The sequence below is a fragment of the Heterodontus francisci genome, chromosome 12 (assembly GCF_036365525.1).
Source record: "Heterodontus francisci isolate sHetFra1 chromosome 12, sHetFra1.hap1, whole genome shotgun sequence".
NCBI lineage: Eukaryota > Metazoa > Chordata > Chondrichthyes > Heterodontiformes > Heterodontidae > Heterodontus > Heterodontus francisci.
Window position 1 is genome coordinate 36,190,835 of NC_090382.1, and position 23,439 is coordinate 36,214,273.

A 23,439-nucleotide genomic window follows, 5' to 3' on the forward strand; every position below is an offset into this window, starting at 1 on the left:
CCCTGGGTAGCGTGAGGCTATCGGAGATCTTCCTGCTGGGTAAGGTGCAGAGCTGATTGGGGTAAATCACCAACTCCAGACAGACTTGACCCAATTGGCGAATTTTGTAATCCAAATTAAGCAGTGAAATGGGTCGCCAATTTCTGATTTCCTCCCTCTCCTTCTTCCATTTGTAGATGAGGGTGATCATGCCTTTCCTTATAGATTCTGACATGCTGCCGGCCAGATGCATACTCTCGTACACTTCCAGCAGGGTCGATCCAGCCCCACAGAGTCGAATACAACTCAACTGGAAAGCCGTTGCTTCCGGGAGTTTTACTCGTCTTGAAGGACCTGACAGCCTTCAGATTTAGTGGCTTGTCCAGACTCTCCCACATGCTGTCACCTAAGACCTCCATGATAGAGAGCAGGAAAGACTGGGAGGCCGTGCTGTTCATGGGCTTCATGTCGTACAGCCCAGCATAAAGGGATTTGCTGATCCTTAGTATGTCACACTGCGAAGACATTACCGAGCTGTCCTCTTCCTTCAGGCTGCTGATCACAGAGCTCTCTGTGTGTACCTTTTGGAAGAAGAAATGCGAGCACATCTCATCCTGCTCAACAGAGTGGACTCTGGAACAGAAGATGATCTTCGTGGCAAAGAGCGAGGCCTGCTAGCTCTTCACCTCTTGGAGATCCTCCTTGACCTCGACCCCCATCAACTGCAGCCAGAGCAGATTCTGCATTCTTTTCTGGAGTCGGGACATTTCCCTCTGTCTCTCTCTTGCCCTCTGAACACCTTTGAGGATAAAGAACCTTTTGATGTTCGCCTTGATCACTTTGGGGATTCAAACAGGAATTTCACAGTTCTCTAAACCTTTGCAATCCCTTATCAGTTCCCCGACGTTTTCTGGGGTCAACAGTTTCACATGTAAGTGACAGTTGGCCAACAGGAGACAGTGGTCAGAGAAGGTCAGCTGATCTGACCGTGAATGCTTGGGACACAAACAGGAAATCAATCCTGGAACAGACCGACCCGTCTGACCTTGACCAGGTGTATCTATGCTGCGCTCCGTCTACAGGGTTACTGAAGACATCGTGCTGCTTGGATTCTTTTACTATTTCTGTCAGGAGTCTGGCCATGACGTCCATTTGACTGTTGGCCTTGCTGGATTGTCCAGCCGCATTGATGATGCAGTTGAAGTCATCGGCTGGAATGACCGGCCTGGACATCACCAGCAGCAGTAGGAGCTGCTGGAGGACGGTCAGCCACTTGCTGTATTGGACTGGGGCATACATGTTGATTAACCGGAGCAGAGCATTGTTGTACGTTACGTCTGCTACGAGAAGGCAACCGCCCACCACCTACTTAACTTCGGGGATGGTGAAGTTGCCTCCCCGCAGCAGAATACCCAGGCCGGAGGAACGGGTATCATTCCCCCCTTACCAGATCGATGGCCCTTGGGACCACCATCGCGACGATTGCCTGTAAGTGCTGAGGTGCAGAATTCCACACTCCTGCAGAAACAAGATATCCCAAGTTTGAAACACACCGCGTAGTGGATTAAATGCTACACATGTTAATGGAGGCAATCTTTAAACCCATTCAAACTGTATGTTGCTTACTACTCCAGATGTCTGTGCTAATCCCAGTCCTTGGGTATGTTCCTGCCTACCCATAGTGTTCGCAAACTGTTGCACTGTTGTTGGGCTGAGAAAACTGTCCAGGGGGTTCTTCCACCGGGGTGACATCGGGGGGGTCTTGTAAGCAGGGAGGTTTGGACTGTGCTCTGCTGGTGCAGTCTTTCCCCTCTGTTCCTCCTCTAGGACGTTGCTGCTCCCGGCTTCCCGGGACTGGGATGCGCTGGGTGCTTCGCTACTCCCGGCTTCCCGGAGCTGGAGTGCGCTGGGCGTCTCACTGCGCTCGGCACTTTGGGGTTGGGGTGCTGGGCCCTTCACTGCATCCAGTATTTCTGGGCCTTCTCCTCCAGCTCCTTTGTGTTCTGTTGCTTCTTTTATTGGTGTTTTCTTTCCTGCCCTTCCATCCAGTGAGAAGCAGCCGCTGTAGTCCATTTCATACATGCGGCTCCTCTTACCACTGGTTTGGCGGGTGGCCTGTTCCCTTTGTTGGGCCTTCTTCTCTATGGTTTTCCTCTTAACCACTTGCCACCCTCCCGGTTATCCTCTGCTGGCTCCTCCTCCATTGATTCTGTCTGATAAGGAGGAGGCTCAGGGCACAGGGCTGTTGTTTGGCAGCTTGCTGCAGCTCCCTCTTCCTTCTTCTCCTTGTCCTCTTTGTCAGGTTTTCCTCACTGAGGGGCTCGGTGGGGGGGAGGGATGCTGGTCTCCTTCACAGCAGCAGCCATGTTCGTCAGTCCCTCCTTGTGCCTCTCCTTGGTTCTCGCCGTCTGTGCATAACTGAGGCAGCATTTCGGACAGGTCTTGTAGAGGTGGCCTGCCCCACCACACAGGTTTCAGCACTTGCTCTGCTTACAGTCCTTTCTGTGGTGACCTTCCTACTTGCAGTTCCTGCAGAGCACTGTGCTGTAGTTAGCCACTACATGACCAGATTTGCCATAGGTGCGACAAACCCTGGACTGCCCTGCATAGACCAAGAAGCCCCGACTTCCCGATAACGAAGCTGGAGTGAGGGTGGATGATGGATCCGCTGGTGTCTAGTTTCAAGGTCACCTTGGCCTGCTGCTTGCTAGTCCAAATTCCAAATGGGTCCTTGACCTCAGTGCTGTTCCCAGTCACCTCGACATACCTGGTGAGGAAAGTGAGCACATCATGACAGGAGTATGGGGGTTGTAGAGGTGGACGGCCATATCCCGGTTCCATTGCGATGGCAGCATAAACAGCAGCTCTGCTGTGCGGATCAACAGCAGTGCCTGGTTTCCTGCCTCCTTGAAGACCTTCATGAATTTCATGCATCCCACCATGTTATTAAATGTCACGTTGAAGTACCCTCCGCTGGGGAAGTCCTGCAGGCAGAAGATGCCCATGCTTCAAATCCACAGCATTCAAAATGGACTTGCTTGATGAAGAAGGTCCGGTCCATGGGTGCACTATCTCTGTTTTTCACTGCCATCCTAACAGTGTTACGCACCCTCCGGCTTGCAACTCTGTTGTTGGTTGTACCATTGCTTAAAGTCTTCCCAGGACAGGCACCAAGGCTTCAGCCAGCACCAAAACAACAACCACAGGAAAGCTCCAAAGTAACGCTGAAAACCTCCAAAAATAAACCAAAACCCCAAACCCAAATAGCTACAACTCACTCGCCCTGGGAGAACCATCAAGGTCTCTCCCCTGCCTGTTAAGTGTTTGACAAGCTGTTTTCCAAAAATATACTTTATTCATAAAATTTGTAAAAATACATTACATAACAGTTCAAATTTGGCATTACATAAATTGCAATACAGATCAATTTCTTTCAATACAGTTCATGATGTGTCTCACTACAGTTGCCTTTACAGGTTATATTTACCATATACATTTACATTCCATGTTGAACATTCTCTTGTGCATACAATCTGAGGGGTTTTACGTGGGTTCCAGCTCCTTAGTATACTTTGTTTTTCAAAAATATACTTCATTCATAACAATTTGCAAAAATACATTACAAAACAGTTCAAAACAGTTCAAGTTTCACATTTCGGAAAGTACAGTAGAGATTAGATTTCTTTGATACAGAAACGTGAGGTGCCTCACAATTCTTACCATTCCATTTTATATGCAATGTACCTTGGCATTACATAGCAAAAAACATTTTTGGCAAGTGTGGTCACTGCTGTCATGTGGGAAATGTAGCTGCCAATGTAACGAGGTAAATGGTTTAGCGATGGCAGTCAAGGCTTAAGTCTTTTGCCAGGACATCAGAAAAACTCCCCTTCTCTCTGAATAGCATCTTTTACTTTCACCAGAATAGACATAACTCATTCGTTTGCCTTAACTAATGGTACAAGAACTAGGGAGCACAGATTGGAAGTTCTGGGCAAGAGGTGCAAGGGGAATATGAGGAAGCACTTTTTTATGCAGTAGATGGTAATGACCTGGAACTTGCTGCCCACAAGGGATGGAAGCAAAGACTATCAATGACTTCAAGAGGGAGTTGGATTGTCACTTGAGGAAAATAGACTTGCAGGGCTGCGGGGATCAAGCAGGGGAGTGGGACTGACGGGATAGCTCCGTGGAGAGCTGGCACAGATTTGATGGGCCAAATGACCTCCTTCTGTGCTGCAAATGACCCTATGACTCGAAAAGATGCCACATCTAACAATGCAGCACTCCTTCGGCACTGCCTAGATCAACACTGAAGTCTCTGGAGTGGGACTGGTCCCAAAACCTTTTGACTGAGGCCCCAGAGCTACCACTGACCCAAGCTGACACGAAATGGTCAGCAATAACATACGATCCCCATAACATTCACTTTCAGATATTAAAAAGGCAAGCTGTTGGCGGCAGAATCACAGCATTGCCGATCCTCCAGCCTTCATTGCCTATTATGACACCGAGCCTGATCTGAGTATTGCTGTACTTGGGTCAGGTTGCACCACTAATACGAGTTCGCCTGAGGCATGAGCACCTGGTTATGGGGTGGGCGCCAGGAGAGGCGTGTTTTATTTGTTGGATGGGTGATCAACATAACACAGTACAATCACAGGACCAGGGAGCGTCGCAGGCACGGAGTGAGTGCAGGGCGTACAGAGCGCAGCTCAAGACAAGAGACAGGGTGCAGCCTTACGGGCACCGTGTGGAGCGAACCGCAGCAAGAGAGAAAGCACCGGGCAACTGTTGATAAACTGCAGTGACAGTTTAAAAATACTGACTTTTCTGTGGGTGGATGTTATGCAAAGCAGCAAACAAAATACAAGTTCTGCCATTACAACAGAAAGTAGTAGTGGGAGGTGGCGGGAGCTACTCTTGGACAACTGTGGACGTTTGTAGCCGCTGGGAGTCTGTTTTTGTTTCTTTGACGTTTATTGAAAAAAAACCTGGAAACATGACGGCAGAGGAAATCCGCCGGGTAGTGTTGCTCTTGCTGGTTCCTGCAGCTTTATTTCAAACTAAAAGCTTTGCTTTGAACGTTGGCTCGGTACCCAGGACTACAAGCGAATTCGCTGGTGAGTGCTTTAATATGTGCCTGGACCAAAATACAAATTCTACCAATGCTACTTTTGTATAGAGAGAAAAGTTCTCTATTTAAACTGATTTTGACGAATTCATCATCGGAAGGTTGAACTGTTCCGCTTGGTTAGTTAACCCCTGGGTGACAGCTGGGTGGCTAATATTAGAGATTTCTATATTTTTATCTTGTTCATATACAGACGGCAGTAATTTGCAGGCTGACATAGTTTAAAGTTTTTGAAGGAAGAAGTGATCAGATGCCAGATTCTGTAACAGCTGGAGGGCTGAGGGGAAAGAGCAAGGGAATGGGACTCATTTGATAACTCTTTCAAAAAGCTTGCATTGGCACGATGGGAAGAACAGCCCCCACAGTGAGACGTAGATGAGAAAAGATTAAACTGATTTGCATTTTTTCCTTATCAAATATCACTGCAAAACTACGGTGTTAATTAAAAGATAAATACATTTTAAGTTCAGAATATCCTGATTTTGAATAATGCAATAATGCTCCCAGAATTTGTTGTCTTGTATTCATTCAGTCTTTCATGGATGTTTTTGAATTCTCTCTCCAATGCACATAAATTAAATACATGCATACGTCCAAACTATTTCGAGTTTAAAATGGCAACACCAATGTGCAAAGTTGTCAAATGTGTAACACACTACTGCATCTAAAATTTCAAAGTTCTTGCTTTGCACATAGGGGGTTTAGGCCTCAATACTTTTTCAAACAGAAGATGGGCAGAAATTTCTGGCAGCTTTATAAATGCCTACATTTGTTGCCAATCATTAAAAATGTTGGAAGATCCAGGAATTCTTGAAGGCGTAGCTTCTACCATAGTAAGGGAGGTAATTTTAACTTAAATAAAAACAAGAAATGCTGGAACCACTCAGCAGGTCTGGCAGCATCTGTGAAAAGAGAAGCAGAGTTAATGTTTTGGGTCAGTGCTGAGTGGTTCCAGCATTTCTTGTTTTTATTTAAGTTAAAATTACCTCCCTTACTATGGTAGAAGCTACGCCTTCAAGAATTCCTGGATCTTCCAACATTTTTAATGATTGGCAACAAATGTAGGCATTTATAGAGCTGCCAGACCTGTTGAGTGGTTCCAGCATTTCTTGTTTTTATTTCCGATTTCCAGCATCCGCAGTATTTTGCTTTTAATTTTAACTTAACCTGCCTGGTGGGAGATTGACTAGATCGGCCCCCTGTTTTTTAGACCGCACCCAATTTTACTTTCCATTGACTCCAATATGTAAAATCAAACAGAATCTAAATCTGATCTCATCAGGTTTCCACCAAGTGGGATGTGTTAAAATTATCCACTAAGATTTTTTTTGTTACAGCCGATAGTTCAAGGAAGCCCCATGATCTCAAACTTTAGATTTCTTAGAGAGGCAGAGGCTTCTGGTGAAAAGTGCCATTCTAGACATTATAAATTTATAGAATGTTATTGTGTAAGTAAGTTTAACTATTTTCTTGTAAACTTTGTAATGCTATTGTAACTTTATTAACCAGCCTTAATTTCAGTGCTAAATGTCTCAGCTAGTGCGGTTTACCAGATGTTGGCTAAAGTGTTTTTCACTTGGGTCCCCTTCAGTTTTCCGTCATGCCATTCTGGAGGTCAAATTCATTTCATGCAGTTCTCACTTTCGCTTGCTATGTCCTGTTTGATATATTCTATACCTGTTTGATTCTGATTTGCCACTGCTTTATGAATGTTAAACTTTAGTCAATTGAGAGCAAAACATTGATTGAGTTATGCAATGTGATGATTGACACAAGCAGAGTGGACCTAAGAATTTATTTAGATATAAGATGGCATTGCTCATGATCAGCTGATGAAAGACTTGCATTTATATAGTGCCTTTCACAACCTCAGGATGGCCCAAAGCACTTTACAGGCAATGATGTACTTTTAAGGTATAGTCACTGTTGTAATGATGCTGCACTATTTTCTAAGAACAGGTTGTCATGGGAGTTCACTCGCCCTCCGCACCCGCAGTTACCAGACGAGACCCAAGGCTTTTTCCACCCATTTATTCAAGCAGATGCGAGGGAGTCACACTATTCCAGTGATCCCATACGGCTCACCGATCAATTACATTCCATCATTATTATATAATTCAGATAGATCCAATTATTAGCAAACACCAATCATGGGTTGACATGAAATTGACATTATTTAATCAAAGCTCACTCATGAGATGAAATTGACATTGTTTAATCAAAGCTCACTCGTACACAGTGATTATATTATCCTATTACAATGAAGACACATCTGCAGTGGTTACACAACCTTTAATCGAAGCTCAAAAGTACATGTCAGCTGACCACGTTATCCTCGAGCAATTAACACTTATTACATGCTGTATTAAAAATTCACATCGCCTTTGTTTCTGTGACCGTGAACAGACAGCACCTTGTGGTTTATCAGAAATCTTCACCCTGCCCACTTCTTCCCCTTGTGCTGGCAGCTGCATCTGTGTTTGTGCAACTCCAGCCCGGTTAATCATGAAGCTAGCTAATCTTAACCCTTTACTTGCCCTCTTCAGGGTGTACATGTGACAATGGTGTGTGAGGTGTAAGTATGTGCTTTATGCAAGACTTTGAAGGTATTAAAGATCTATATCATCTGGCGAAATACAAACTTATTGTGATGCCAATATGGTAGACTTTGAATAATGTTTTTAAAGCAGATTGCAAAAATTTAGACCATTAGAAAAATCACTAACATGATAGGCCGCTAAAATAATGCTTTTCATTTATTACACATAAATATGTCAGTAAGGTGTATAATTTACTTAAAAGCATAATGGCTTTTAAAAGGGAAAAAAAACAAATTGAATATATTTATACAAGTTTTTCACATTACATAGCCATAAACAACCAACCTGCGGTACATATTTGAACTTGGAATTAACAATGCCAACTTCTTGTATGGTTATTCAGAGCAGCTGGGAAAATATAAATGACTTGGAATACAGAGTAGAATCTCAAAATTTGCCGATGACACCAAATTTGGAGGTGTGGCAAACAGTGAGGATGAACTGCCTGCAACAGGACATTGATAAGCTAGCAGAGTGGGCAGACAGTGGCAGATGGAGTTTAATACTGACAAGTGTGAGGTGATGCATTTTGACAGAAGGAATAGGGAGAGGCAATATATACTTAATGGCACAGTTCTAAAGAGTCCCCACATCTGAATCATTGATATATATTGTGAACTGCTGGGGCCCAAGCACTAATCCTTGCAGTACCTCACGAGTCACAGTCTGCCAACGCGCGAATGACCCATTTATTCCTACTCTCTGCTTTCTACCGGTTAACCAATCCTTAATCTATGCCAGTATATTACTTCCTATCCCATGTGCTTTAATTTTGCTAACCGACCTCCTGTGGGGGACTTTATCAAAAGCCTTCTGAAAATCCAAATATACTATGTCCGCTGACTCCCCTTTATCAATTCTGTTAGTAACATCCTCAAAAAACTCCAACAGGTTCGTTGGACATGATTTCCCATTCATAAATCATGTTGAATATGCCCAATCAGATCATTATTGTCCAAGTGTCCATTTATCTCATCCTACTACTGATGTAAGGCTAACAGGTCTGTAGGTCCCTGTTTTCTCTCTCCCTCCCTTCTTAAATAGTGGGGTGACATTTGCTCCCTTCCAATCTGCAGTAACCATTCCAGGATCTATAGAATTTTGGAAGATGATCACCAATGCATTCACTATCTCCATAGCTGCCTTTTTCAACACTCTGGGATGTATAATATCAGGTCCTGGGGACTTATCAACCTTCAGCCCCATTAATTTCTCCAATACAACCTTCTTACTCTTACTAATTATCTTCAATTCCTCATTCCCCCTAGTCCCTTGGATCTCTAATTCTGGGAGATTTCTTGTATCTTACTCAGTGAAGACAGACAAAGTAATCATTTAGCTTCTCTGCCATTTCTCTAATCCGCATTATTTTTCACCTGACTCTACCTGTAATGGATGTACATTTGTCTTAGCCAAACCTTTCCTTTTTACATACCTATAGACATTTTTACAGTCCGTTTTTATGTTTTTGCTAGCTTACATTCAAATTCTATTCTCTCTTTCTTGGTCCTCCTTTGCTCTATCATAAAATCCTTCCAATCCTCAGGTTTACTACTATTTCTGGCAACTTTATAGGCCTTTTCTTTTAATCTTATACAATCCTTAACTTCCTTTGTTAGCCACTATTGACTGGCTTTTCCTTTTGGGTTTGTGTGCCTTGAAGGAATTATTGTGGCTGTAAACTATTTAATAATTTTTTAAAGACTATCTATTGCCTATGTACTGTCATACCTTTTAATGTGTTTTCCCAATCCACCTCAGCCAATTTGCCCCTCATACCTTCATAATTTCCTTTGTTCAAATTTAACACCCTGGCTTCAGATTGAACTAGCTCACTTTCAAACATAATGTAAAATTCTATCATATTATGGTCACTCATCCCTAAAGGTTCTTTTACAACAACATTATTAATTCACCCTTTCTCATTACATCATACTAGATCTAAAATAGCCTGTTCTCTCATCAGTTCCTCAACAAACTCCAGAAACTCGTCCTCCAAAGCATTAGTGCTCATTAGGTTTACCCAGTCTACATGTAGATTGCGATCACCCATGATTACTGTATTACCCATACTACATGTTTCTCTAATCTCCTGATTAATACCATGCCCCACACTATCACTACTGTTTGATGGCCTATAAACAACTCCTACCAATATTTGTAGTTCCTTGCTGTATCTTCGCTGCACCCAAACAGATGCAACATTTTGCTCTTCCGATCTGAGATCCTCCCTTACTAAGTACTGATCCTGTCCCTTATTATCAGCGCAAGAGCACCACCCTTTCCTTTTTGTCTGTTCTTCCTAAATGTCGAAAATCCTTGAATATTCAGTTCCCAGTCTTGGTCACCCTGTAGCCACTTTTCTGTAATGGCAATTAGATCGTATGTATTTACCTCTATTTGTGTTTTTAAATCATCTACCATGTTATGAATGCTGTGTGCATTCAGGTAATGTGCCCTTAACTTTGTCTTTTTTACATTATTATGCATTCTAATCCTAGTTGATGCTCGCCTTTGTTTCGCCTGCCTTCTAATGTCAGTTGCTACTTGTCTACTTAGGTTAACAGCTTTACTTCCTTCCAATCAAGCTACCCTCAGGTTCTCATCCCCCTGACAAGCTAGTTTAAACCCTCCCCAACAGCACTAGCAAATCTCTCTGTGAGGATATTAGTCCCTGTCATGTTAAGGTGTAGCCCATCCATCCAACCTGCCCCAGAACTGGTCCCAATGCCTCAGAAATCTGATGCCCTCCCTCCGATAACAATTCTCCAGGCATGCGTTCAATCGATAAGTCCTCCTTTTCCTATGTTCACTAGCAAGTGACACAGGGAGTAATCCTGAGATTACTGCTGTTGAGGTCCTGCTTTTTAATTTCCTTCCTAACTCCCTAAAATCTGCTTTCAGGACCTAATCCCTCTTCCTACCTGTGTCATTGGTACCACTGTGGACCACGACCTCTGGCAGTTCACACTTCCCCAGAAGGATGTCCTGCAGCCGCTCTGTGACATCCTTGACCCTGGCACCAGGGAGTCAACACACCATCCTGGAGTCACGTTTACTGCTACAGAAACGCCTGTCTGATCCCCTGATTATCGAATCCCCTATCACTATTGTTCTTCCACTCTTCTTCCTCCCCTCCTGTGCAGCTGAGCTACCCATGGTGCCACAGACTTAGTTCTGGCTGCATTCCCCTGAGGAACCATCGCAGTCACCAAAAGGGAAAACCGATTAGCAAGCAGCATAGACTCAGGGGACTCCTCCACTACCTTCCTGGTTCTCTTAAATTCCCTGGCACTCACCCATTCCCTCTCTGTCTGTATGCTCCTAACCTGCAGTGTGACCATCTTCCTAAAAGTGCTATCCATGTTGTCCACAGCCTCGTGGATAGCACAACAGTGACTCCAGCCACTGCTCGAGTACCGAAACCCAGAGCTCAAGCTTCTGCAACCGGTGACACTTCCTGCAGATATGTTCATCTAGGACACATGGCGTGTCTATGACTTCTCACATATCACGGGATGCACATTGTACTTGGCCAAGCTGACCTGCCATACTGTAACTTTAAAAGCTATTTATTCCAATTAGAATAAGTAGAATAACAACAGTTACTCACCAATCAACTTCTTCCCATACTGAAGGAAGAGCCAGCTACTGCAGGCTGAAAAAAGATAGAAAAAGAAAGGAGCACCTCCCTCAGTGAACTCCCTCACTCACCAAACCCCCACTTTACACTCAGTGCTCTCCTAGCAGTACTCAGTGCAGACGAGGCAGCACTGAGGAAGCCCTGCTTTTATACTTTTTGAAAAACAACTGATTCAAGCTTCTCAAAATCAATTTAAGGCAGCTGCCTAAGCAACTAGCTGCAGCTGCTCCCAGAGAGCTTGCATACCCCTGTTTTAAGGCTGGAATAAAACGTAACTTCCCTTAACTTCAGGAGTAATTTTAGTAAATTACTAAATTGAAGAAAAAAACTACACTTCAGATAGAAATTAACCCTTAAAACTCCCTCCCACCAGACTCACCAGCTCTCAGTGCAGACCAAGAGAGACTTTCAAGAGCAACCAAAAGAAAATAACAAATCAAAAAGAAAAATGTGTTTTTACAGTGATGTATGATTAACACCGGAGTCCTTCTGCAAGTAGCTGACACTCTGTGCTAGTCGATTCTTCTGAGACTTGGCATTAATAAAGATCATGCCGTTTTATTATTGCACTTTCCAGATCCATGACTACACTGAATCATCTTTGTAAATCCGACCCATTACAGAATTGCACAACTACTCTTCCTCTTTTCTATAGGGCGCACCCTTCCCCCCAACCCTTTCAGATTCGCATAGGATTCCTATGCACCCAGCATTGGTAGCACACCCCCATGCCATTAGAGCTGCGTCATTCTAATTCAGGTTTTCAAAATTATGATCCTCTTCTTATACTTTGGCCTCCTTATCTCGAGAGACAATGGATACGCGCCTGGAGGTGGTCAGTGGTTTGTGGAGCAGCGCCTGGAGTGGCTATAAAGGCCAATTCTAGAGTGACAGGCTCTTCCACAGGTGCTGCAGAAAAAATTGGTTGTCGGGGCTGTTACACAGTTGGCTCTCCCATTGCGCTTCTGTCTTTTTTCCTGCCAACTGCTAAGTCTCTTCGACTCGCCACACTTCAGCCCTGCCTTTATGGCTGCCAGCCAGCTCTGGCGAACGCTGGCAACTGACTCCCACGACTTGTGATCAATGTCACAGGACTTCATGTTGCGTTTGCAGACGTCTTTAAAGCGGAGACATGGACGGCCGGTGGGTCTGATACCAGTGGCGAGCTCGCTGTACAATGTGTCCTTGGGGATCCTGCCATCTTCCATGCGGCTCACATGACCAAGCCATCTCAAGCGCCGCTGGCTCAGTAGTGTGTATAAGCTGGGGATGTTGGCCGCCTCGAGGACTTCTGTGTTGGAGATGCGGTCCTGCCACCTGATGCCAAGGATTCTCCGGAGGCAGCGAAGATGGAATAAATTGAGACGTCGCTCTTGGCTGACATACGTTGTCCAGGCCTCGCTGCCGTAGAGCAAGTTACTGAGGACACAGCTTGATACACTCGGACTTTTGTGTTCCGTGTCAGTGCGCCATTTTCCTACACTCTCTTGGCCAATCTGGACATGGCAGTGGAAGCCTTTCCCATGCGCTTGTTGATTTCTGCATCGAGAGACATGTTACTGGTGATAGTTGAGCCTAGGTAGGTGAACTCTTGAACCACTTCCAGAGCGTGGTCGCCGATATTGATGGATGGAGCATTTCTGACGTCCTGTCCCATGATATTCGTTTTCTTGAGGCTGATGGTTAGGCCAAATTCGTTGCAGGCAGCCGCAAACCTGTCGATGAGACTCTGCAGACACTCTTCAGTGTGAGATGTTAATGCAGTATCGTCAGCAAAGAGGAGTTCCCTGATAAGGACTTTCTGTACTTTGGTCTTCACTCTTAGGCGGGCAAGGTTGAACAACCTGCCACCTGATCCACATACTACAGATTATGTGCAGGACCCCACTGCTATGAAGTGTTGTTGAAATTTTTGCCTGTCTTGGGCTGGCCTGTAAATGTGGTATCCTGAGAATACTGTATTCTAGATTTTAGTTTATGCGTCGGCATAATAACATGCTTTTTTCTGAATTCTTCAACCACAGGACTTCTTTTCTTTGGGGAGCAGGCACTGGCTTTCTGAAGTTAGGACTGGGGTCATCAGGATTGTTGCAAAGTCTTTCTCACTGTGCACACAAAGCACTGCTGAATAGGAAACCTATTGTGTGATCGATTGCTGGTGTGAGCCCATATCATACCAGAATACTGCAGTGTATTCGGGTGCTTTTACTTCCTTCATTCCTGTTATTGTGTCTAAATAAAGTCAATTATATAAAGGAACTTCCTCTTATCAGACATTTTGCATATGTATGAAGATAAATGCAGAGGCTGGTTGCCAATCAGAATAAAAACATCACTTGCACAGTGCACTTGTACCATATCAGGATTGGCAACTTGCCAGTTCCTGGCCTCAGAATTTATGCTGCTGCCTGATTCTTTGCTTCCAAAGATCCTGCTTTGGAACGTGACTAGAAAGTACCTGTAGCACCTGATGGCACGGTCAGGTTGGTCCCAGTGGTTTCCCAAAATGTTGAACTGTCAACAGAGAATGTAAATTTAAAAGGTTCAACACACCATATAAGTCCTGCAGTAAGATAAAGTCAGCTCCAGAAGAAAATATAATCTCAGAAGTGATTTTTAACAAATTCTTTCATGGGATGTGAGCGCGCTGGCAAAGCTCACATTTGTTGCCCATCCCTCGAGAAGGTGGTGGTGAGCTGCCTTCTTGAACTGCTGCAAAGTTGTCCAACATACAGCCAGTGGGCCAGGATCCGGCCTGGGGGTGTAAACTGTACCCAGGGCCGCTCTCATTTCGCCAGGGGTTAGTGACTGGAGATGAGAAATTTTCCATAGTCAGATCGGCTTTTAAAAAAGATCGCAGGTCAGTTTCACAGCTGACAGATGCTTGGATCGGGAACAACATTTTCTGAACTTCGGACAGATTCAGGGGTTTCCGGCGGGTTCCAACATTTATTAAAGCCCACCGGAAAACCCTGAATTGGTCCGAAGTTCAGAAACTGGTGTTCCCAATCCAAGCACCTGTCAGCTGTGAAACTGACAATGCAACTTTTTTTTTAAAAAGCTGACCAACCATCTGCACATTATGGTGGATTTGCATCATAAATGACTGATGTTGAAGATAGATCTATGAGATGCAGGGAGAGACTCGCTAAAGTTACTCACAAGGCTGATATGTAAGTGGATTTTCCTTCCCGGTAGCCAGCCTCTATGTTAGTGAAGGACAATTTAAAATCCTAGACCCTGCATAGAGGATAAAAAGATGTCACTATTCCATTTTAAAAACAAATAAAATCCAAATCTGATTCACTTTAACCTCTGAGTGAATGGGAACTGAGACACCAAATTCAGTCTCTAAATCCATTTAGCTTCGCTTCCCCACCCCTCCCCAAATATAAAGGTGTCGAAAACTCTTCAATCAGAAACTGACACCCATTTCCCAATGGTAGGGTAACTGATTTGTGTGTTCTTATTTGTGACTGGGCTCCTGTTTCAAAATGCTAGTTTGGATGGGGTTGCTGGTGTTGTCTGCTAGGAGTTCGGTACTGGAGCAGCCCCTAGCTTGTTTATCTGGTTTGCCTGCATTCCAATGCTTCACAACCTTAGAGACACCTCAGAGTTGATCCACAAACAATTTGCTGATGTCTGCAATTACAGGTGATCTCATCTTGGATAATAGTTCTGCCAGACCCAAGCATTTCAGTCATTCTTGTGTATTGGTGAGATGTCTGGAAGAAGGTATTTGGCTTGAAAAAAATGTGTCAAGTTGAGAAATGAGAATGATTGTTGATAATACATAATCATGCCGATAGTTGCTGATGACACAGTGGGTTGGATTTTATAAGCTCGCCGCCCGTCCGCCCGTCCGTGCGGACTGCACATCGCGGAACCGCTGCGGTGTTCAGCGCGGTGACTCATTCAAAGGTGGACTGTGCCACCTGATGACGTGGAGGGGCGGGCGTTCCATCCCCGGCAACGGTGTCAGGCGTCACTGCGCAGGCGCCCGCGCCATTTTTAAATGGCTTCGAGCCCGACATTACAATTTAAATTTTTAAAAAGAGATATTGCATCAAAATTTATTTAAAGAAATAAATGTTTCTAGCCCCTCTCCCACCTCAATAACCAGACAATTCATTCCTTGCCCTCTCCCCACCCAAAATGCTTACCTTGTGTACCTGACCTCCCCCCGACCCCCAAAAGTTCATAAATTTTTAACTTCACCCCTTCCCACCATCCCCTACACCAATTAGATTAGTTTGACCTTGCTCCCCTCCCCGGCACTGAAATACTTACCTGCTCCCCCCTCCCCACCAGTGTTCCACATTGGATCTCCAAACGGGTAAATCTGAAGGCACAGTAATGCTGGCCACCCGCAGCAATATTGCTGTGGAATGGACGTGGGAGCGGGTAAGTAATTAATTCATTTATTATAATAAATTAACATATTTCCCATTGCCGAGCGGCAGGGGGGCCGCCACAAGGCCTCACCGCCGCCGGCAATATTGGGGCGGGCCTTCCCAGTGTTGAAGCCCGTGGCGAGTCTCTGCTGGTGGTATTTTCCAGCCCCCCCTTGACGTCGGTAGGGCTGTAAAATCCAGCCCAGTAGGTTTAGCTGTCAAATGGTTTGCTTGAATTTTTTTTCTATTTGTTCATGGGAAGTGAGCGTCGCTGGCAAGGCCAACATTTGCCTTTCCCTAATTGCCCTTGAAAAGGTGGTGGTGAGCTGCCCTTTTGAACCACTGCAGTCTATGTGGTGTGGGTACACCCACAGTACTGTTAAGAAGGGAGTTCCAGGATTTTGATCTAGCAACAGTGAAGGAAAAGCCATATAGTTCCAAGTCAGGATGGTGTGTGACTTGGAGGGGAACTTGCAGGTGGTGGTGTTGCCAAATGTCTGCTTCCCTTGTTCTTCTAGGTGGTAGAGGTCAAGGGTTTGGAGGGTCTTATTGAAGAAACCTTGGTGAGTTGCTGCCGTTCATCTTGTAGATGGTACACACTGCTGCCACTGTGCATCGGTGGTGGAAGAAGTGAATGTTTACGGTGGTGGATGGGGTGCCCATCAAGCAAGCTTTATCCTGGGTGGTGTCGAGCTTCTTGAGTTTTGTTGGAGCTGCACTCAGCCAGGCAAGTGGAGAGTATTCCATCACACTCCTGACTTGTGCCTTGTAGACGGTGGCCAAGCATTGGGGAGTCAAGAGGTGAGTTACTCGCCATAGAGTTCCCAGCCTCTGTCCTGCTGTTGTAGCCAACATATTTATGTGGCTGGTCCAGTTCAGTTTCTGGTCAATGGTAACCCTAAGAATGTTGATAGTGGGGGATTCTTGACCTGAATTGATCTAGCAACAACTGCAAATGTAACATAGAGGAGTAATGACAAGCAGAATCCAAAAAGGAGCTGGCAGAATGTTGCAGTTGAGAATTACAGTGCACTCAGTCAGCTCTCAAAACTTGCAACATAACAGTCCATAGATAAAATACTTTACCCCCAGGCTAAACACCGAATAGGACCAGATAAGAGGCATCTTGACAAATACATGAATAGGATGGGAATAGAGGGATACGATCCCTGGAAGTGCAGAAGGTTTTAGTTTAGGCAGGCATCAAGATCGGCGCAGGCTTGGAGGGCCAAAAGGCCTGTTCCTGTGCTGTACTGTTCTTTGTTCTTTGTTTTATAACATTGTTGCTACCTAAATTACACAGCACCTAATCATTGCTCATTCGATGCTTCGTTCTGACCTTGCAGTAAAAGGCTGCCTTCAACAGAAGGCACAGGGTATAGATGGTTGGAGGGAATCAGCTGACCAAAACTCTCTTTTCCCCCTTTCAATAGTGCTGTAATGGAGGTTAAGCTGGGAGGTTTTACACTGTGTCGGTGATGTGCTACCTGAAGGACAGTAGGCTCTATGTTTTTATAATTCTGATCTCATACCACATCTATGCAACCTGTTTCAGCTGCTGTAAAGGAGTGACCATATATCACTGTTACAATATGTATGTACTGCCTGAAATGTAATAAAAGCAAGGCTAGCCATACATATTGGATTATTACAGGGGCCTTTCTTATTTTTATAGATAATTCACACCCCAGGATCAGGAAGTTCAGCCTCTCCGTGTCATGCCTCACCACAGCACACAGCATTATTAGTTAGACCACTAGACAAGGCTCAAGTGAACTTTAATGATTTAGAATCAAAAGCATTTGGTGAACCATTTCATGTAGGTGTGGAAGTGGCAAAGGTGGTGGCTGGAAAAGGGTGTGGTTGTTGCTTGAGTAGAGTGACCGCACTGGCACAGTCCTTATTAAGTGGAGGGTACACCATGACTACAAATATGTGTGCCAGTCACTTGCGTCCTTTCAAAGCACAATATAAACAGTTTGTCCATAGTTGGGAGTGTTGTACAGTAAGAGGGTCGCTAGTTTTGGTCATCACTAATTAATTTGCATCATTAGTGGTATCTGCAGGATTGAATAAGCACCTGAAGGAAAAAATTTGCAGGGCTATGGGGAAAGTGTTGGGGAGTGGGGCCAGGTGAGTTACTCTTGCAGAGAGCCAGCACAATAGGCCAAATGGCCTCCTTCTGTGCTGTAACCATTCTATGGTGAATGCTTACACTTCTGCTGTTGTGTTATTGGGGCCCAAAATCTAAGGGGTGATAATGTTCGACTTCAGCATGCTTAGGAACAGAATGATGAGTGAGGCCTTGTGGCAGTGTGGCAGTGCGTGCTCTTTGCTGAGACAGAGCAATGACTGATATTAGGCTGGCTTTCCAGCAAGAACATACGGCTAGAAGCACAGGAATAGATGAGTGGCTCTAAAGTTGGTTCTTTGCCTACAGCTGCCTATGTTGTGAAGAGGACATAAGGAGGTTGCAGATCGATATAGGTCGGTTGAATGAGTGGGCAAAAATCTGGCAGATGGAATATAATGCGGGAAAATGTGAAGTCATTCACTTTGGCAAGAAGAATAAAAAAGAGTATTAAACAGAGAACAACTGCAGAATTCTGAGGTGCAGTGGGATCTAGGTGTTCTAGTGCATGAGTCACAAAAAATTTAGTAAGCAGGTACAGCAAGTAATAAAGAAGGCAAATGGAATGCTATCCTTTATTACGAGAGGAATTGAAAATAAAAGTAAGGATGTTATGCTTCAGTTATATAGGGCATTGGTGAGACCACATCTCAAATACTGTGTGCAGTTTTGGTCTCCTTATTTAAGGAAGGATGTAAATGCATTGGAGGTGGTTCAGAGGAGGTTTACAAGATTGATACTTGGATGAGCGGGTTGTCTTATGAGGAAAGGTTGGACAGACTGGGCTTGTTTTCCTTGGAGTTTAGAAGAGTGAGGGGAGACTTGATTGACATTTATAAGATCCTGAACGGTCTTGACAAGGTGGATGTGGAAAGAATGTTTCTTTTTGTGGGGGAGTCCAGAACTAAGGGGCACTGTTTTAAAATTAGGGGTCACCCTTTTAGGACAGAGATGAGGAGGAATTTTTTCTCTCAGAGGTTTGTGCGACTTTGGAATTCTCTGCCTCAGAAGGTGGTGGAGGCGGGGTCATTGAATATTTTTAAGGCGGAAGTAGATAGATTCTTGTTAGGCAAGGGAATCAAGGGTTATCAGGGGTAGATGGGAGTGTGGAATTAGAGTCAGAAACAGACCAGCCATGATCTTATTGAATGGCAGAGCAGGCTCGAGGGACCGAATGGCCTACTTCTGCTCCTAATTCCTATGTTCGTATGGTCTGGACTAGTGATAGCAAAAGCCTCTAAAAGCCAGCAAGCCTCTCCAGCTTGAACAAGACAGTCTGTTTGTGTCACACAGTCAGGGACTGTTCTCTGAGAATCGTTTCTGCTGAGATATTCCTGCCTCTCAAAAGCGTGTTATATATTCTTTACTAGTACATGTGGATATGTCATGAACCATATTTCAAGTGGTCATCCAAGTTTGATGACCAACCATTCAACTTGTCTCAGTCTAGAATAAGTTGGAAACCAATAATGTCCTTAAGATTTGGAAACAGTGCATTTACATGTATGGTGATGAGGCATTGACTGCAGACCATTTGGATGGTCATCGAATATAGCATTTTCAATCTTAAGCTTAACCTGTGAAAGTGCATTTGGACAACTGCTAGAAGTGTTTCTAACAAGCTGACTGAATGTGAATAAAAGTAAAATACTGCAGATGGTGGAAATCTGAAATAAAAACAAAGTGCTGGAAATACACAGCAGGTCTGGAAGCATCTGTGGAGAAAAAACAGAGTTAACGTTTCAGGTCTGTGACCTTTCATCAGAACATGACTGAATGTGAAGTTGTGTTCATAGGAAACTGATGTAATCAGAATCTCAAATTTGGTTTAACCCCAGTAATGGAGATAAATTTAGCATGCAAGGGTTTAGAGTGTTGAAGAAGAGCGAACAGACTATTCAGGATGGAGTAGTATATGGTAGGGACACCTGGGTCAAACAGGAAGTAGACCCACTGGCATTAGGACAAGCTTCCCAGTGAGTTATTTTGGCTGTGCTTCGAAGGAAGCAATGATTACTTGAATGGTTTGCAATAAAACATGAAGTCAAAAGAAAAAGGGCGGCACAACTCATCCTTCCATGGGATTGCTCAAGTGAGTTAGAGTCAGAGCTGCTTACTGTAACAAATGATTGCTTTTTGACCCAGTACATTAGTGCTGCTAAGATGTCTCGACATGGTAATGCCAAGTTATCCAGATACCACACTGGGAATAGATGTAGCTGCACCCCAAGCTGACAGCAACCTTTACATTATTGATTTAACACATTCTCCTTTTGAGCGTGCATGTGTAAAATTGGTATATAAACCTGTTGTATCGAATGTGTCTATTACTGCTACTTTTCAGGTATCACACATGCAAATTTCTCTTGACATATTTTAGACTGACTTCAAATTGAGTTGAAGATTTGCAAACGCCAGTTAGTCTCTAATTGGCCTGAGCTAGCATTTGTACCTTTAAAGGTACACAACTACATTTTAGCATCGGGAAAATATATTTTCTCCTGTCCTTAAAAGACAGCATATCCTCTGATCTGCTATGCACAAAGATAATTACTTAAAACTCACGCAGCTAGTGTGTGTCCATCACATTTCTGATGTTGCACTTCATTACAGATGGAAGATATTTAAACAAAAGACAAAAACTAAATTCCATTGAAAAAGACAGCCAGGTATTTCATCCTGAGATTTACAAGCAATTTATTGCTGTCCAGTTGACCTCAGGAATTTAAAAGAAGTTATAATTATCTTGGTTTCTGCAGGAGGACTTGAGCAGTGGAATTAAAGGGAAAGATGAGGATAGCAGCTGAACATCACACCTGTGCTCCAGATCTCAGAATACCATGAGCAATGCCATGGGAGATCAGTTAGTATTAATATCTAATTTATTTTCTCTCCATGAATCACACACATTAAAACAATAGTATTAAATTATTACCATATTGCAAACAGAGAAAAATTGCTAGTTTCAGGCCAGAATTGTAAGTGTTGGCTTTCACACATTATTCTCTCTCATGAGATCCTATAATCGGTAAACTGCTAGTTTCTAGTATAGTTTTTATTTTATTTTTATTTATTTTATTTAGAGATACAGCACTGAAACAGGCCCTTCGGCCCACCGAGTCTGTGCCGACCATTAACCACCCATTTATACTAATCCTACACTAATCCCATATTCCTACCACATCCTCACCTGTCCCTATATTCCCCTACCACCTACCTATACTAGGGGCAATTTATAATGGCCAATTTACCTATCAACCTGCAAGTCTTTTGGCTGTTCTACCTTAGATTCTGACCTCTTCCTTTTTTTAGAATTAGAACATTAGAATTAGAACATTACAGCGCAGTACAGGCCCTTTGGCCCTCGATGTTGCGCCGACCTGTGAAACCATCTGACCTACACTATTCCATTTTCATCCATATGTCTATCCAATGACCACTTAAATGCCCTTAAAGTTGGCGAGTCAACTTTCTTGAAGGCAGCGAGTCAGGCTGGGGTGTGGTCATACAGCAGCAGTCTCCTGGTACCTTGGGTGAATCAAAACTATGATGATTGCTGGGCCTTTCAACTCTGAGTGCCTTCACAGCTGAACCTGCCCCTATCCTCATCCCACGTCAATTAGGTGTTACAATCGGGAGCAAGCTCCTGGCTAATTTAGTGTCCTTTGTCCCAGGGATATTTATAAACATACATAGAAATTATGAGCAAAATACTGCGGATGCTGGAACCCTGAAATGAGAAAAGAAAGTGCCGGAAATACTCAGCAGGACTGGCAGCATCTATGTAGAGAGAAACAGACGTCTGCTTCTGTCTACACAGATGCTGCCAGACCTGCTGAGTATTTCTGGCACTCTTTGTTCTCACATCATAGAAATTATAACATGGAATCAGGCCATTATAGCATCCAGTCTGTGTCTGCATTTACCTGCCATGCGAGCAAATAGCTCTAATCGCATTTACTCTGTTCCTAGATCCCGGTGTATATTCTTTTCCTTCAGCACTTATTCAAGCTCATATTGAATATTGACATAGTTTCTACCAAACTCTAACCCTGGAAGAGAATTCCATAGCTTCACAATTCAGGTGAAGAAGTTTCCTCTGCCCTCTGTTCCAAATCTCTTGGATTTAATTTTGTATCTACGCTCGCATTCCAGACCCCTCAACTACTGGAAAAAGCCTGCTTCCAGCTACCCTATACCATTCTTTCTTAACTATAAACGCTTCTATCGTATGGGCTGTCGGGCCCATACTCGGAACACTGAGTATGGGCCCGACAGAGCAATGATACCTGGCAGAGCAATGGCATGAGCTTTACCATTTCACTGAAAACAGAAAAGGCCATTTCAGACTATATGTTCAACAACTGAGTAGCTAGACGTAATATATAAGAGACTGCAATCTTGTTCTTGAGGGGCTATGTTCTGACTGACTGGCTACACCACCCAGTCCCACATGTTCTCCATGTGAATTGGATTCAAAGTTTAAACAGTTCAAATAGACTGCTTTTCCCAGAGTTCCGTTGGAGAGCAGAGCTGTATTCCCTGTCTGACCTAGATTCCTATCCAGTTCCCTCAGGACATCAATGTGCTGCTCCTCCCAGGCACTGTACTAGTAACTGTCCAGTTATCTTTCCTGCTGCAAATGTATTTCAGATGGGCTGCAGCAGACTTGACAGTCATCCAAAGAAAAATCTGACACTTTCCATTACATATTGTCTCTTATATTCTTCAGTGTAAAACTACAAAAAATGTGGGCAGTAGTCCAACTTGAATCCAAGCTTGTCTGATGTCAGAGAGTTCAGTATTCTGCTAAGAGTGTGTTTTCTATAGCATAATTGATACATGTGCAGGAGTTACAGTGACAGCTGCTACATACTAAGAGTATATGGGTTAGAATGATAGCTGTTTTATTATAGGAAATAAAAACTTAGCCATTGCATGAATGGCACTGCCTACCTACAGTAGTTATAGGAACTATAATTATATGAACATACATGGGTTCTATTTGTGGGACTGCTTTCCTGTTCTATTTTGTTTTGTTACTTAAACTCCAGAGTACACAGACATCAGTGTAGAAACCACAGAAGTAGGTCTTTAACGAGCTTATGTTACACAATCCAACTTGAATATTCAGTAAACTCATACCACACGATTCCAGTATGATTACATGATACTTTGTTATTGAGTTTGTGATTCGCTATGAGAACTTAGGTACCTCATACTCCCCGATTCCAGCCTGACTACAGCAAAGAGTGGTTTACTCAAAACTCTTAGACCAATTCTACCTTTGATCTTTACATTTCATGCATACTAACACTAAATCACAACACATCAAAAGACACATTAAAGTGGCATCAAATGAATTTGGAGTCAAGAAGATGCACTTAGTTCATCTCAACCTCTTGCAGTCATTCTGTTACCATGGTTATGTGGTCGACTTAAACTCTTCAATCACTTTATTACTATAAACACAGTGACCAGGATAACATCTCCCCAAACCCTCAAGCCATATCGTGGATATCACGTTTGTGCCTAAACTTCTTTGATTGCATTCAATG

The 23,439-nt window shown here is 43.7% G+C and overlaps 1 protein-coding gene across 5 annotated transcripts in view; it reads left to right on the forward strand.

Annotated features, from left to right (window-relative positions):
- The first annotated feature begins 4,576 nt into the window (after positions 1–4,576).
- The window catches only part of LOC137375819 (semaphorin-4B-like), an 88,819-nt gene continuing 69,956 nt past the window's right edge, over positions 4,577–23,439 (forward strand). For 2 of the 5 annotated variants that reach the window (XR_010976065.1, XM_068043318.1), the window contains exon 1: positions 4,577–5,102. Coding sequence is in view for 4 of the 5 variants with exons in the window: in XM_068043318.1 (XP_067899419.1) it covers positions 4,823–5,102 (280 nt within the window). In the remaining variant the exon portion in view is untranslated. The remainder of the gene's footprint in view (positions 5,103–23,439) is intronic. The other 3 variants (XM_068043317.1, XM_068043315.1, XM_068043316.1) reach the window with 3 other exon arrangements.